The sequence below is a fragment of the Nomascus leucogenys genome, chromosome 9 (assembly GCF_006542625.1).
Source record: "Nomascus leucogenys isolate Asia chromosome 9, Asia_NLE_v1, whole genome shotgun sequence".
In the NCBI taxonomy this organism is placed as follows: Eukaryota; Metazoa; Chordata; class Mammalia; order Primates; family Hylobatidae; genus Nomascus; species Nomascus leucogenys.
The window spans coordinates 102,847,473-102,865,187 of record NC_044389.1 but is presented as its reverse complement, the minus strand read 5'-3'; the positions used below and the strand labels follow the sequence as shown (position 1 = coordinate 102,865,187).

The 17,715-nt window shown below is 41.9% G+C and overlaps 1 protein-coding gene across 1 annotated transcript in view; it reads left to right on the top strand.

Annotated features, from left to right (window-relative positions):
• FAM107B (family with sequence similarity 107 member B) overlaps positions 1-17,715 on the top strand; it is a 251,898-nt gene that overhangs the window by 90,216 nt on the left and 143,967 nt on the right. Inside the window, exon 2 of the mRNA XM_003257647.2 lies at positions 11,944-12,001. Coding sequence (XP_003257695.1) covers positions 11,944-12,001 — 58 coding nt within the window. The remainder of the gene's footprint in view (positions 1-11,943; positions 12,002-17,715) is intronic.

Here is a 17,715-nt window from a genome sequence, read left to right as displayed (position 1 = left end):
CGTGCACCACCACACCCATCTAATTTTTTATTTTTAGTAGAGACGGGGTTTCACCATGTTGGCCAGGCTGGTCTTGAACTCCTGATCTGAGGTGATCCACCTGCCTCGGCCTCCTAAAGTGCTGGGATTACTAGGCATGAGCCACTGTGCCCGGCCATTGTTGCCATTTTAAAAGAGACCCCAGGGAGCCCCTTCCAGCATATGAGGACACAGCTGAGAAGGCACCAGCTATGAACAAGGAAGTGCGCCCTCATCGGACACCAAGTCTAACACTACCTTGATCTTGGAATTTGCAGCCTCTAGAGCTGTAAGAAATAAATGGCTGTTGTTTATAAGACAGGTAGTCTATAGTATTTCATTGTAGCAGCCCAAATGGACTAAGACACGCTTCTCTCTTTTACTGTGCATTGTTTTCCAGAGATATATAACAGTGTCCTGTAGTGCTTAAGGCCAGGGGACATGTGTGTGTAACCTGGGGTAGGAGGATAGCTTGAGCCCTGCAGGTCAAGGTTGCAATGAGCTATGATCACATCACTGCACTCCAGCCTGGGTAATACAGTGAGACCCTGCCTTCAAAAAAAAAGGAAAACAAATTACCTTGACTTTTTGATGATGAAACTGAGGCTCACACAGTTCCTTCATGGCAGGACCGGGATTTGAACCTCAGTCTCTCTAACTCCAAGGCCCACATCCTTTCCAGCACCCCTGTGGGATGCCAGCAGGCTCTGCTTTCCTCTCTGCTCGCTTACTCTGGAGTTCTTGGCACTTTTCACAATAGTTGTATCAGCTGTGTTAATTTCTTAAAACGAGAATCACTCAGCATGTTTTAGAATTGACTGGATGTGTCTGCCACCTAAGCTGTTCTGTGTGCTGAGGCCTGGAGACGCTTGTGTTCACCAGGGACTCACCCAGAACATGAGGGCTGAGGACACAGAAGAGCTGATGTTATTTCTGTCACCTTCTCTCTTTCCAACATGCTAGTCAAACTCTCTTTCTCTCAGGTTCTCACATTGAAGTTCTTTTTCCTATTTATCCTGCATGTTCCACCCACCACATGAGGAAGAGAGGAGAAGAAAAGGGAGACGAACAGAGAGAGGAGAGGAGAGGAGAGGAAGCTATTTGTTAGCGTTAGGATTTTTCTTTTCCCAGGAAGACTGAGATCCATGTAATCCATCTCTCCTCTTTGTTGATGAGTTGCTGGAGGTCCAGGATTAGGTTTGTTCACTGCAGTGTCCCGCACGTTTCCTAGCAGAATGTCATGAACATGTAAGTTTCCGGTCAATGTGTAGTGACTTAAAGTGAGTTTTGCCTTGAGTCAGTTTTGCTGACAGTTATGTATACAATCAGGAAACAGCTCTAATCCTCTTCTTAGTGTTCAGTGGAGAGAAAACACATACCCGCCATCCCACCGAGGAAGAAAGGAAGGGAACATAATATGTATTCACTCTGGGAGGTGCAAAGGAGGTACTTTATGTATGTTGCCTTATTTTACCCTAACAACAACCACCCATGGGCAGAGATATTATTCTCTCCATCTCCAGAGGAGGAAATTTAGAGAATAAGTCATTTTGGATTCAGCATGGGGTAGGGTTTGTCAGCACAGACTCCAGACCACCTACGCTTGTCCTCAGGTTCCACCACTTACTCGCTTGTGTGGCCTTGGGCAAGCTCCATGATTTCTCTGACCTTAGTTTCCTCATCTGTAAAATGGGGATGATAATATCTAATAAACAGATTGCCCTGTAAAGACAGTACCTAACGCAGAATAGAGTTTGATGGTCGTTTAACAACACTTGCCCATCATTAGGACTTGTTTTTATCATATACCACTTTTTTAATGCTTTAGAATGCACCAGAAACATCCAAAGGGCTTGTTGAAATTACAGATACCAGAGACACGCCCCAATTAGGGTGACCAACTTGCCCCCATTTTCCCAGGACTTTCCTAGTTTTAGCTCTGACAGTCTTGCCTCCTGGGGAATCCCTCAGTCCTGAACAAGTTAAGATGGTTAGTCACTGGCCAACCCATACCAACCATATCGGAATCTCTGGGTGTGGGGTTCAGGTATCTGTAGCTTTTTTTTTTTGAGACAAAGTCTCACTCTGTCGCCTAGGCTGGAGTGCAGTGGCGCCATCTCTGCTCACTGCAAGCTCCGCCTCCCGGGTTCATGCCATTCTCCTGCCTCAGCCTGCCGAGTAGCTGGGACTACAGGTGCCCACCACCACTCCCGGCTAATTTTTTGTATTTTTAGTAGAGACGGGGTTTCACTGTGTTAGCCAGGATGGTCTCAATCTCCTGACTTCGTGATCCGCCCACCTCGGCCTCCCAAAGTGCTGGGATTACAGGATCGAGCCACCGCGCCCGGCCAGGTATCTGTAGCTTTAACAAGAGAGAGGCACTGGGATTAGGGAGAGAGTTTAGTGTAGTGGTTTATATCATGGGTTTGAGAGCCGAGTAGACCTGGGTTTGAATCTCCTTTTTGTCGTTTTTGAGAAGCATGACTTTGGCTGTGTTGATGAGTTCCTGGAAAGGCCACTGGGAAACGGAGAGTAGCAGCTATAATGTTGGTTAGGGAATGCTCCTGGGATCAACCCTTGTGGATGGAAAGAGAAGGGAAAGGGGCAGGATTGGGCAGAGGGAGGCACTGGGCTACAATAAAGTCTTGATGAAGGCTTCAGCCAACCTCACAGAGAGCTCTGGAGAAAGGAGAGCTGTTAGAGTTGTCCTGAGTTGGAGTGAGGGGGACCAGGCCTCTCTGCTTTCATGTCAATCAAGTCAGTGGATGCTGGCTCCCTGCAGCAATCACCTGGGAGGCTGACAGCTGACAGCTATCTGTCAACAGCGTTTCTTGCAGCTTTGAGAATAAATATTACAGAGAACAACTTTTCCAGGTGCCACATCACAGCATCCATGATAGCGTGAATTATTAACTCCTCCAAGAATTAATAAGATTACCTGCACAGAGGGTTGTTAAGGATTAAGTGCACACATACAGTGCAGTTTCTCTGACACATTGCAAGCACTCAAGTCATTTTAGCTAACAGAATACTTTAAAGATAGAATGGGGTAGAGCTTGAGATGGAGGTGGGGCTGCTTCAGAAAGCTTTCTTGGAGGCATTTCTGACTTATCTGTGTTACTAGAAGCAACAATGTTTGAATTTTTATTGTGGGATATGTTACCATGTTGGGCATGAAACAAAGATATAAAGTGGGTAAACAAGTGAATTCATTTAACAATTGTTTAATAAACACCTGTTGAGAGAGTGTACACTCTGAATGAAGCTTGAAAAGGGAAGCACAGTTTTTGCTCTGGAAGAATATGTAATTTAGTGGGCTACAGATGGCTTATATAAGAGATTCCATGGAAAATTAAACACATTTTTATTAGTAGCAATGCAACACAGTATGGAAGACTCTTGGTACTGGAATATGGTGGGTGTTGGATATTGGGTTCTAAAATTACCTCCAATAAGAGACTCTTCATTTCCATCAAAATGTGGAATTAGATGCTGCTGCTAGATAAGTTTTTTTGTTTTGTTTTGTTTTGTTTTGTTTTGTTTTTGTTTTTGTTTTCTGAGACAGAGTCTTACTCTGTCACCCAGACTGGAGTGCAGTGGCATGATCTTGGCTCACTGAAGCCTTGACCTCCCCAGGCTCAAGTGATCCTCCCACTTCAGCCTCCCAAGTAGCTGGGACTACAAGTGTGCGCCATCACATCTGGCTAATTTTTCTATTATTTGCAGAGACAGGCTTTCTCTATGTTGCCTAGGCCAGCCTTGAACTCCTGGGCTTAAGCAATCCTCTTGCCTTGGCCTCCCAAGATGCTGGGATTCCAGGCATGATTCACTGCACCGGGCTGCTGGAGAAGCTGTAATAGGACTGCTGCACTTTAGCACATTAACTTGCTGAAACATTTTTGGGGGTAATTTTGAATCTACATCAAGAGCCTCAAAGACACCTATGTCCTTTGAAGCAGAATCCTACCCTTGAGACTCTAATCCAGAATTATTTGAAATGAGAAAAAATAAAAAGGTATCCACTGAAAGATGTTTTCTTTGTTATATGGCTCCTAATAGAAAGAATCTGAAAACTCTTTAAATGTTTCATGATAGGGCAACATTTATGTAAAATTAAAATTCAATTGTCTTGGAAAGGGTTGGGTTTCATTTGGGACCCATTTTCCAAATGAAGGAAGTTGAGGCCATTAATCGGTCATAGGTTTGTTGTAACAGGTGGAGACAAATGGAACCAGGCCTTGGATGACATCAGGAATATAATGGAACAGAAAGCTACTGACCTCCCTCCATGTATAGATGCACCAAATAAGCTTCTACCCACAGATTCATTTCATCGGAAAGTCAGTTGAGAGACACCTACCCACCAGACAAATGAGCAAATGTTCATAGCAGATAGACAGGAAAACTGGGGCACACTTGGGCCCAGTACACAACCTGACCACTGTGCCATGAAATTGGGAAAGGAGTTCCCAACCCCCAGCTTATTCCAGGATGGTCTGAGCCCTGCATGCAGGGCCCTAATCCTGTTTCCCCATGGTTTAACACTTAATGCACCAACCACAAAAATAGAGGGGATTAGATATACATGTGTAGGAAAAAAATCTAGAGGTTTAGTATGGGCATGTAAGTATTTTCAGAGACTTTATACCACTGGGATTAGCGCAGAGAAGGGGCTTAAATCAGTGCAGAGAAGGGGCTTAAAAACACACGTGGCCAAGCACAATGGCTCATGCCTGTAATCCCAGCACTTTGGGAGCACAACATGGCAAAACCGTCTCTACAAAAAAAAAATTATGAAAATTAGCCAGTTGTGGTGGTGCATGCCTGTAGCCCCAGCTTCTCAGGAGGCTGAGGTGGGAGGATCACTTGAGCCCGGGAGGTCGAAGCTGCAGTGGGTAAAGATTGTACCACTGCACTGCAGCCTGGGCAACAGAGCGAGAGAGAGACCCTGTCTCAACAAAACGAAACAAACAACTGTTTCCCCTTGGAAGGAGTTTACAAAACATACCTGTAGCTGCTACCTGGTGGCCTGGCTTCTAACTAACTTGCTTGGGGAGTTAACGAGACAATTATTAACCTGTCATCAGTCTGGGAGGAGTTTGTACTCATGCTAACTGCTCCAGCCCTTATAACACCCATCTAAGGAACTGCATCCTAAATGTCCTAGTGCAGGGAGAGGATAGGACTGGCAAACACATGTCTCTCTAGGCTGCAGAGAAAAACAAAGTGGTGCTTTTACATTATAAAGGGTGCATAAGCAACTTGAAGGACTCCATCCCCAGGGAGCAGTGCTGAGAAGGGGTTTGAAAAACACAGCCCCTGTATATTCTGGATGTTCATCCCTTGTCAGATCAATAGTTTGCAAATATTTTCTCCCAAACTGCAGGTTGTCGCTTTATTCTGTTGATTGTTTCCTTTGCTGTGCAGAAGCTTTGGAGTCTGATATAATCTCATTTGTCTATTTTTTGCTTTTGTTGACTGTTTTTGAGGTACTATCCATAAAACCTCTGCCTAGACCAATGTGCTGAAGTGTTTTCCCTATGTTTTCTTCTGCTAGTTTCATAGCTTCGGGTCTTACGTTTAAGTCCTTGATGAATTTTGAGTTGATTTTTGGATCTGGTGAGAGGTAGGGGTCTACTTTCATTCTTCTGCATGTGGATGCCCTCTTTTTCTAGAGACACTTGGAACGCAAATAACTCAACAGCAAACAAACAAAACAAAAAACCAAGAAACAAATAATCTGATTAAAAAATAGGCAAAAGATTGGAATAGACATTTCTCAAAAGAAGACATACAAATAGCCAAGTACATAAAAAAATGCTCAACATCACTAATCATCAGGGAAATGCAAATCAAAACCAAAATGAGATATCATCTCACCCCACTTCAAACGGTGATTATCAAGGAGACAAAAAAATAACAAACGCCGAAAAGGATACGGAGAAAGGGGAACTCCTACAGTACAGACGTTGTGAAAAACAGTGTGAAGTTTTCTCCAAAAACTAAAAATAGAACGACCATATGATCCAGCAATCCCACTGCTGGGTATGCATCCAAAGGGAAGAGATCAGCATGTCAAAGAGATATCTACACTCCTGTGTTTATTGCAGCACTGTTCACAATAGCAAAGATATGGAATCAACCTGAGCATCCATTAACAGATGACAAAGAAAATGTGAAGCTTATACAATAGAATACTATTCAGACATTTTAAAAAAAGAATAAAATCCTGTCATTCGCAGCAACATAGATGAGCCTGGAGGACATTATATTAAGTGAAATAAGCCAGACACAGAAAGACAGATACCATGTGTTCTGACTCATATGTGAAAGCTGAAAAAGTTGTTATCATGGAAGTAGAGAGGAGAACAGTGGTTACCAGAGGCTGGGAAGGGTAGGGGGAAGGAAGAATAGGGAGAGGTTGGCTAATGAGTACAAAATTACAGCCAGATAGAAGGAATAGGTTCTAGCGTTCTATAGCACTGCAGGGTGACTCTAGTTAACAATAATTTATTGTGTATTTTCAAATAGCTAGAAGAACAGATATTGAATGTTCCCAACACAAAGAAATGACAGATGTTTGAGGTGATGGACAGGCTAATTACCCTGCTTTGCTCATTTCACATGTATACATGTATGGAAATATCACATGTACCCATAAATATGTATGATTATTATGTGTCCATTTAAAAGAACGGAACCAAGCCTCTTTAATTCTTGATCAGGAATTCTATTTCTATCTCCAACAAACTACCTTTTTGCTTCTAAACTTGCTGCCCTAGAGCGAAATGTTAACTCCCAGTGTTGCCAACTATGAGGCCAAAGGAAAATGACTTGATGTACGTTGGTGAAGGTATTTGGTTCGTGTTTTTAAGTTTTTTTTTTTTCCTTCCTTCTTTCTTTATTTCTACTAATGTTCAATCAGGTGAATCTTAGGAAAAGAAACTAATTTGTACCAAAATCTTACCTTGAACTCCCTAAGTATAAACTTGGTGTGGTTTCATATGCCCTTTCAATGAGGCATCTTGGGATTAGTCCTCAAGGGAAATACAGTCATGAGCCATATAACAATGTTTCAGTCAGCAACAGACCCCATATAGAATGGAGGTCCCATCAGGTTATAAACTGTCTTTTTACTGTACCTTTTATATGTTTAGAAACACAAACACATATTCATATTGTAAAGTGACAACACATGACTGTAAATGAAAAGTCCATTTGTTTGACAAATTTTAATAGTACCTTCTTGGTCACATTTGATTTAATTAGCATTGTAAAACTCATGATGGGGCCAGGCGCAGTGTCTCATGCCTGTAATCCCAGCAGTTTGGGAGGCTGAGGCAGGCGGATCATCTGAGGTTGGGAGTTTGAGACCAGCCTGACCAACATGGTGAAATCCCATCTCCACTAAAATACAAAAATTAGCTGGGCGTGGTGGCAGGTGCCTGTAATCCCAGCTACTCGGGAGGCTGAGGCAGGAGAATCGCTTGAACCTGGGAGATGGAGGCTGCAGTGAGCCGAGATCACGGCATTGCTGTGCAACAGAGCAAGACTTTGCCTCAAAAAAAAGAAAAAAAAAAAGAAAAAAACTCATGATGGCAGGGGAGGTACAGAACCAATGTACAGAATCAATGCACGCCTGACTCCTGATTTCCCCGAGCTGGAGTTCTTACATTGGTGTATCAGTTAGGACTCGTTCTTTTAGAAGTGACAGAAAACCTGATAGGAATCAGTTTGATTAAAAAAGAAATAGAGTTGTTTTTTTTTTTTTTTAAATAAAAGGGAGTGTATTAGCTGGCTTATGTGGAAAAGCCCAGGGTTAATCCTACTTCTGGCGTGGCTGAATTTGGGGCTTAGTTGATATCAACAGAAGAAAGCATTGGAGCATCTCTTGGCTCTGCCTTCCTTGGTGTGGGCTTCAGTTTCAGCTGCACGTGATAACAAGGTGGTGGCTACAGTAGCAGCTGCAACCCCTGTGTCTGGTTTCAGGGCCAGTGGGTAAGAACAGCAGTCATTTTCCCAGAAGTCCAGAAAAAAATCTCATGAGGTCTCACTAACCCTGAGTGGGTCACATTCAGACAGCGAGATGGGAGTGGGTCCCCAGAAAACCTCCAACCAGCCTGCCCTCTTGGGGTGGAGCCTCGGGAAGTTCGTGCCACTTGCATCAGGGAGGAGCCTGGCTCCTCCTCTTCCTGTGCGTAACCTGGGATTCCAACAGGAAGGGTTGTAGCAGGGACTCGGACCTAGTGAGAGTCCCTGTTTCCCCCTTTTCTTCGTTTTCACCCAATAAAACCCTATCTTACTCACCATTCAAATTGTTGGCAAGCCTTTTCAAATTGTCCGCAAGCCTTAATTTTCATGGCCATGGGACAACTCTGTCTTTAGCTGAACTAAGGAACAGTACTGGAACAACATGACGGCTCTACCAATCAGAGGGAAATGCAGCAGACTGATGGGCGTGGGCCTGGGTCACATGTTCCACCCCTGGAGTGGGGTGGTGGGGAAGGAGTCGGTTTCATGGAGCACAGAAAACCACAATTCTTGAAGAGTGGGATGAGGTGGGATGAGATGGCTTTAAAGAGGAAATCAGGACACACTTACTAGATAGTGAGTCAGTGAGTACTAGGCAGCAAAATCAACAGATGTCTACTACAGTTGGACTGTTATCATTTTATTCTAGCTTTGCTGGGAAAAAGCCACTACGAACGCATTCAGCAAATTGCAGACTTGCGCTGAAGACAAGAGACACAAGAATTGAAGGAGCTCAGCTTCTTTTCTCTAAAATAGAACATAGTTTATACTATTGAGGACAGATGCTTGTTTATTCTGTGCTGAGAGCTCTCCAACCAAGAGCATTTCCAACATCCTTCCCTCTGCAGATTGTTGCGGGACTTTGCAACTCTTACTAGTCAAAGGGAAACCTTAGGGAGGGGCTGTTTAAGATGGAGTAATAAATATGTTTGGAGAAGAGCTAAAGGGCTATGTTATTTCACAGTTCTGGAATTCAGAGCAATAAAAAAGTAAACAGTCTTATTGGCTCAAAGGGGAGAGTCTTTTCATCTTGAAAATGACTTTATTTGGATTATTTTGGCCTCTCAAGAGACTTCCCCTGTGGCTGTATTATAAAATAACTCCTCATGTTTTCATTATATACTGTTCTGTCGGGCCTTGTGAAACAAGAAATGACTTACTGCATTTATTTGCTGTGTGATGGGGCTTTTCTGTTATTTACACATTCTTTGGTATACTATTAATTCATACCCACTTCAAATATGTAATTTTGGAGGCAATTTTCATTAAAATTTCTTATAACACATACATTTGAGATAATTGAACTGAGGCCTTATTTACCCAAATAGCTTATGCCAATACTATTCCATGGGTTTTAAAAGTAGGACACAATTTTTGGAAATGGTCTCTGATGGTGAATATTTGGAGATGATTTTTGATCTCTGGAAAAACATTTGTTCCCAACACAGGTGAAATAAGTTGATACTTACAGCAATTTAATGAAACCAGTTTTTATGAATTAAGAAAAACATTTCTTTTTAAAAACATATTTATTGATACATAATATTTACATATTCAGGGAGTACTCGTGATATTTTGTTACATCACACACGTGTGTGATGATCAAGTCAAGGCATTTAGGATATCCATTTTGCAAGCATTTATGAGTTCTATGTATTGGGAACATTTCAAGTTCTCTTTTCTAGCTACTTTGAAATATGCAATACGTTGTTGTTAGCTGTAGTCACTCTGCTCTGCTATGAGCATTAGAATGTATTGCTTCTATCTAGCTGTATGTTTGTAACCATTGACCAACCTCTCTTCATTCCCCACACCACACCCTTTCCTGACTCTGGTAACTATCATTCTACTTTCTATTTCCATGAGATCAATGTTTTTAGTTCCCACATATGAGTAAGAACATGCAACAAGAATAAGAACATATGAGAAAGGCAAACAGATATTTATCTTTCCATGCCTGGTTTATTTCATTTAATGACTTCCAGTTTCATCCATGTTGCTGCAAATGACAGAGTTTCATTCTTTTTTTTATGGTCAAATAGTATTCCATTGTGTATATTTACCACATTTTCTTTATTTATCTATTTATCTGGTGATGGATGCTCAAGTTGATAGTTGATTCCATATCTTTGTGAATAGTGCTCAAATAAATATGGGAGTGCAGATATCCCATTGATATACTGATTTCCTTTGAAAAGGACATTTCTTTCTTCCTTTTTTTTTTTTTGACAGAGTCTCGCTCTGTGGCCCAGGCTGGAGTACAGTGGTGCAGTCGCAGCTCACTGCAACCTCCACCTCCCAGGCTCAAGTGATTCTCCTGCCGCAGCCTCCCGAGTAGCTGAGATTACAAGCAGGCAAAACCACACCCAGCTAATTTTTTTTGTATTTTTTGTAGAGATGGGGTTTCGCCATATGGCCCAGGCTGGTGTTGAACTCCTGGGCTCAGGCAATCCAGCCGCCTCAGCCTCCCAAAGTGCTAGGATTACAGGCGTCAGCCACCGCAACTGGCCTGGACCTTTCTTTATCTTACTACCTGAGCTCTAGAGTCTGGTGGGTTCTAATCCAGGTGAGATATTACCGAGAACTGGCAAACTCAGGGCAAATTTGAGAGAGTATTCCTATAATGAATAATATCAGTTTTTGAATTCAATTTTTTCAGTCTGGTTATAGAATAGCCCCAGTTTTTATTTATGGAACCCTACACCCATGTACTTTACTATGGTCTAGCATATCTTCTATTGGGCTAAATTCTTAGAAAGAACAAAGTAAGCACAGTAGCCTTCCTGCCAGGCTAGGAAGGAAGCTGAGTAGGTAACTTCCTGCAGTATAATTCAAGGGATGTTAGAAGGTATCCTGCCTAAAGGTTAAGATCCCAGAGAAATAGCCCATAGCAGATACTCATCAAATATTTGTTTAATGAAGGGAAAAACAAATAAATTAATTGGCATAAAGTCATCTTGCAGGCGAAATGACTTTTAAGGATCATTGAGATATTCCTCTTAATTTATCTCCCTCATTTCTAATGGGATCTACTTTTATCAGTGTTACAGCAGTGACAACCATTGTCATTAAAGAATGTCATACCAGGACTCAGAGAAGAATGTGTACACCCACCTTCTTAGAGATAAAAATATAACTGTGAATAATGATGGAACTTTCAAAAGTACATGAAATCAGTTCCACGAATGATGAAAAACAAAACATAATTCTCTTTGTTCAACCATGCTGGTGGCATTTCTATTCTATGAAAAACCTGGTCTGGTGTGGTGGCTCACGCCTGTAACCCCAGCACTTTGGGAGGCCAAGGCAGGCAGATCATGAGGTCAGGAGATCGAGACCATGCTGGCCAACATGGTGAAACTCCGTCTCTACTAAAAATACAAAAAAAATTAGCCAGGCATGGTGGTGTGTGCCTGTAATCCTAGCTACTTAGGAGGCTGAGGCAGAAGAATCACTTGAACCAGGGAGTTGGAGGTTGCAGTGAGCCAAGATCGCAGCACAGCACTCCAGTTTGGCGACAGAGACTCCACCAAAAAAAAAAAAAAAGAAAAAAGAAAAACAACCGTCGCCATCATTTCTAAGTCACGGGTGCCTTCAAATGTATTAATCACAGGGGGCCCCTGGGTTGTACCACTCCAGGGACAACCTGCATAGACACTACCATGTGAATAGCACCCTGGAGTTGTGTTGCCCAACGCCCCTGTAGTTACTCTACTTGGCATTTATTGTTGATTTGTAGTAGCTTGTCCAAAACCTCAGTTCTTTAAGGCGTGGTTTAGGTTTTTCAAGTGTTGATCTCATATTAATTAGTAGGCTTGCAAAAAGTATTGCCTTACATTAATGCATTATTTTTACTTTTTCCCTGCTTTTCTGGTTTGTGGGGCTGGCGCTTAGGAAGAAGAATTTCAAGAAGAACCTAAATGCCTCGAGCTGGGGCAGAAGATGACATCAGGTAGAGTACATTCTGTGTGATTCCTTTTCCAGGCTGCTGTTGCTGACAGAAGTGCTTGGAGCATCCTAAAGCTTTGCAGATTGCAAAGGAAAACTTGTATGTTCCAAATGATTGGAAACATGACTAGAAATGTCACGTGTGATGTATTCCAGGCACGACATCTGGACAATCTGGTTGTGATGAAGAAAATAGCTCGTTCTGTTCTTTGTCTTCTTTCTTTTATTGATTACAGTTCTTGATGAACAAACACTTGCAAAGAAGTAGATGATGATAATGATGAAAAAATTTCAAATTCAGTAATGCTAAACTAAGAAGTATCATTATTTACTGAAATATTTATGATTATCTTGGAAAACATTATTTAGATAAGTTTGCCGGAGTTTTTTTATGTTTGTGTATGGTCAAGTATGCAGCTTTGCTAAAGTGATTTATGCCACAATAGGACTCCCTAGGAGCTAATGTGGAAAGAAATAAATGACGAGTGAATTTATAACTTAGTTTGTGACTAAGATCTGTAATGATAATGAGATGTAATCATCGTAAAATGAACATTAGTTGAATGGACCTAATAATGAAAGCTAAATCTTAATACTCTCAGCCTCTATTTACCAACGGCTTTTAGTTTTAATTTGGTGTTTTATGAGATTCGGCGTTAGAAGATGGCTCCAGATGTGTTTGCTCCTGGCAAAGGCTCATGTTCTTGTAATTTAATGGAAATTAGGGAGAAGAATTAAGAAATTGGAAGCGGTAATGAAAAGAGTAGGCAAAGTGAGAGGAAAAGTAGCACCCTACTCTGGTATAGATGAAGGAGACAGAATGAGCAATTAATCAGCTCTACCCTTTCCCTCTATACCCATCCCCTCCCAAGTTCCCTGTACCCCCATCAGTTACCAACATTGCTTTAATTTAGTGCCTCTTCCTGGGACACTCTCTCCTTGCAGATCCTTGTACAGATGGCTCAGGTCAAATGTCCTGTCCCAGAGAAAACTTTCCCAACCATCTTGGCATTCTTCCAAATCACTGTTCATCCCATTACACATTTTGTTTTCGTGATGCTCATTCCAGTCTGTTATGGTTTGGCTCTGTGTCCCCACCCAAATCTCACCTTGGATTGCAGTTCCCATAATCCCCATGTGTTGTGGGAGGGACACAGTGGGAGGTAATTTAATCGTGGGGGCAGTTACCCTCGTGCTGTTCTCATGATAGTGAGTGAGTTCTCGTGAGATCTGATGGTTTTATAAGGGGCTGTTCCCACTTCACTCTGCACTTCTCCTTGCTACCGTCCTGTGAAGAAGGACATGTTTCCTTCTGCTTCCGCCATGATTGTAAGTTTTCTGAGTCCCCCCTAGCCCTGCAGAACGGTGTGTCAATTAAACCTCTTTCCTTTTTAAATTACCCAGTCTCTTGCAGTTCTTTATAGCAGCACGAGAATGGCCTAATACACAATCCAAAATAATCTTTCTATTAATCTGTGGTTTATTACAATATTGTCTCTTAGAGAGCAGGGACATTACCAGTCTTGTTTAATGGCATCCCTAGCACCTTGGACAGTGCCTGGTACGTAGTAGTAATTCAGTAAATTTTTGTTAAGTGACTCCCTCATGTCCATTATGGGCAAGGCACTCTCTTCCTGTGTATAGTGGAGGTATAGGTGGGGTAGGTTTGATGTAGGCCAACACTATGCCTATTTTAGATTTCTGCGATATAAAAAAGAATGCGACATGGCACTTGCCCTCAAGACAACAAATTATGTTCGCAATATGAGAAATAATGTGAAGATATCTATATAATCAAAGTTCTGCTGGGAGCACTGGGGAAGGAGCAATTCAATTTGCATTGGGAAGCAGCATCAAACAAGGCCTCTTGGGGTTGATGATACTTGTAATGAAGATTGGAGTTTGAAAGCCTACTTTCATAATAGGGGCATAGTAGGGGCAGTGGTGGAGCTTACATATCACACCTTTGAAAATGACTCTGATTACCACTTTTGCACATTTACCCTTGATCTTTCATTTCTCAGCCAGCAAAGAAGGCTGGGAGGATGGTCATTGCTGCATCAATGCAAATTCAGCCAACTCAAAGGCTTTGAATTTCCCAGATGCTGTAATAAATGCTTTTATTTGCTTTCTTGGCATAGTGCCCACTATATTCTGAGAAAATTTGTTCACACATGTTGGGAGGACATCATTACTCACTACAGACTTTCTAAGAAATGAGATGACTTTACTGAGTTCTTTTATGACACCTCAGGGTGAGAAATTAGACATCCCATACTGCAAAATTCTGCTAGGGTTCCCAGCTCCTTAGGCCCTCAGTATGTGTTACTAGAGATTCAGCAAAGTGGTAAAGATTTCCCTCAATAAATGCATTTGGAGTTGGACACCTCCCTGAAAATAATTCTGCAGAAAAGAACAAATGAAGTGTAGGTAGACATTTAGAATCCCAATTTCTCTGTGATCGACAGATATGGTTTTACATTATTGACACAATAAAAGGCTTATTACTTTACCTTCTTCAAAAACACCTAACAATGCTGTTGTCTAAGTGGAAATTTCAAGAAGAAAATGCAGTTTCTCATTATTTCTTAGAAATGGTTGGGTCTACTGACTTTGGGGCTTGCCATAGAGCTCCTCTTCTTTACTCAGGACTTATTCCCAAATGTGTGTCTTTGCATTGCATCTTGCTTTGGGTGTACTTGTGTTTCTAGTTGTAGTTCATTCTATCCAGATCTCTCATGTTGATTAACCATTCTTTAAAATCCTGTTAGGTATAAGTTGTGTCTGCTAAATTATTTGAAAAGTATGAACATATACTATATTCATTCAAAAAACTTTTATTGAATGTCTACTATGTGCTAGATATTGTAATAGAAATTATATATATAGTCATGAATCCGAGAATAAGGAGGAGGATACATTCTGAGAAATGTGTCACTAGGCAATTTTGTTGTAGTGTGAGCATCATAGAGGGCACTTACACAAACCTAGATGGTATAGCCTACTACACACTTAGGCTATATGGTGTAGCCTATTGCTTCTAGGCTGCAAACACGTACAGCATGTTATTACACTGAATATTGTAGGCAATTATAGCACAGTGGTAAGTATTTGTGTATCTAAACATATCTCACCATAAAAGAGGTACAGTAAAAAATACAGTAGTATAATCTTATGGGTCCACTGTTGTATATGTGGTTTGCTGTTAACCAAAACAATGTTACATGGCACATGACGGAATTTAGAGTGGTAAATACAACAGACATGACTCCATGCCTCATCAATGTATGGAAAGTGAGAAATACAGCCATTAGACAAATAAAATGTGAGTTATAGAGAAATGGTAGCCTTTAAAGGTGAAATGTAAGTTTTAGAGAAAGCAGGATACTGTGGAAGTCTTGCCTTCACAGAGCTTCAGTCAAATAGAGCCTTTAAAACATGAACACAGAGAGCTAGGAGAAAAGGTAGAATACAGCATGTGCTGAAACAGAGACATGAGTAGGGGGCCAGGGAGCACTAAGGAGGTGAAAGAAACCCAGTTGGAGGAATCCAGGAAGTTTTTCAAGAGAATGCACCATAAGAGCTGAGCCTTGAAGGATAGAGATGAAATTCACTTGTGAAGGGAGACACGTCAGCCAGGGTGTTTATAAAGCAAAACCCAAATACTGTAAATTGAATTCCAAGTGATACCTTCTTGGAGTTCAGCCCATTTTTTTTTTTTTTTGGCTGATGATCTAATTCTTGGGCATCTGATGCTTCATCCTGAGTTCTGTAATTTGTATTAATAGTTGTAGGAGCCACCCACGTGACAATGACAGACCGGTTAGGAGTGTGCTCTGTCTTTACCACCATTGTAACTATCTTCTGCCCTCAGATAATTGTGTCTGTGTACATTGGAGGCCTTTCTTAGTAGGTGATTGAAAGATGGAACCTTAGTGCCTTTCCCGGAATCAGGTAGCATTTCCTTGTCACTTTGTGGATATACTAGCTTCATGGATATATTAGCCCATTTATAAGAAGTTCCTTTTAATGTGATGCATTGTGGTTTGCTGTCAATGGGTGCCACATTTCAACAAGAGACGTGCTGAGCAGTTTCTGCAGGGAGATGAAGTTTACCTTTTTCTCACACCTGCCCTTTCTATGTTCCAAGCCTCCTCAGTGAGTGTATCAGTCAGGGTTCTCTAGAGGGACAGAACTAACAGGATAGATGCATATATGAAGGGGAATTTATTAAGGAGTATTGACTCATGTGATCACAAGGAGAAATCCCACAGTAGACCTTCTGCAAGTTGAGGGGCAAGGAAGCCAGTCCGAACTCAAAATCTCAAAAGTAGGGAAGCTGACAGTGCAGCCTTCAGTCTGTGGCTAAAGGCCTGAGAGCCCCCAGCAAACCACTGGTGTAAGTCCAAGAGTCTAAAAGATGAAGAACTTGGAGTCTAATGTTCAAGGGCAGGAAGCATCCAGCATGGAAGAAAGATGAAGACTGGAAGACTCAGCAAATCTGCTCTTTCCAATTTCTTCTTCCTGCTTTTATTCTAGCCATGCTGGCAGCTGACTAGATGGTACCCACCCAGATTGAGGGTGGGTTTGCCACTCCTAATCCACTGACTCAAATGTTAATCCTCGTTGGCAACCCTCTCACCAACACATGCAGAAACAGTACTTTGCATCCTTCAATACAATCAAGTTCACACTCAGTATTAACCATCACAGTGGGGTTCCCTCCTCTACACCTTCGCTTCCCAGTTTCTCTATCCTCAGAAGGGCATGCACTCAAGCACATGTACCTTGGTGCACTGTGTCACCTCTCTCAGCCTATTGGTATATTAAGCCTCAGATCTACTTATGGAATGAGAAGATGTGGTGGTTATGAGAGGGATTTTAAACATCAACAAACAGGTAAAGAAGGACAGAGATCAACCTGGGCATCATGGTAAGAGCCAGTCTCTACAAAAAAAAAAAAATTAGCTGGGCATGGTAGTGCATGCCTGTGGTCCCAGCTACTGGGGAGGCTGATGTGGGAGGATCACTTGAGCCCAGGTGATCGAAGCTGCAATGAGCCATTATTGTGCCACTTGCACTCCAGCCTAGGTGACAGAGCCAGACCCTGTTTCAAAAAAAAAAAAAAAAGACAGGTCAGAGGTCAGATGTAGGGAGAATTTCCTCTAGCAGCAATTACACAGCGTGGTTGGTCACTTTCTCCACCTGAGCATAGAAGGCCCTGAATGATGGGAGCAGTCAGTGAAGGCTCCGTTAGACTGTGTGCTCCCCAAAAGCAGGGATTATGTCTGTTTAAAAGTGAGGTGAGGTTCTTTATTGCAAGGTGCCATTTTAAAGATGCTTTGCAATCCCTTCTATATAATATTCAATGCAAAAATAAAGAACATATAAAAAACTGAACCTGGGCTACGTTTATAACTCCACATAGGGAGAAGGAAGAATGAGGTAATGGTGATACATTGGGTGGAGACTCTGCAGAGGAAAATTTTCCATACTTAAGAGTTCCTATGATGTGGTCAGGATGCTGTTCTGATAATAGAGACTAAAACAAAGATCCTTTACTGATAGTGACAAGGGAAAGGCCATAATGCCACAGACAGACAGAACTGCATGTCAGCGAGAAGGCACAATTTGAAGCCTCACTATGTGAGTCTCTGAGGGTGAGCAAGTTATTCGAAGTTGCTGAGGACAGGGATAGTCACTGGTTTACCTGTTCTT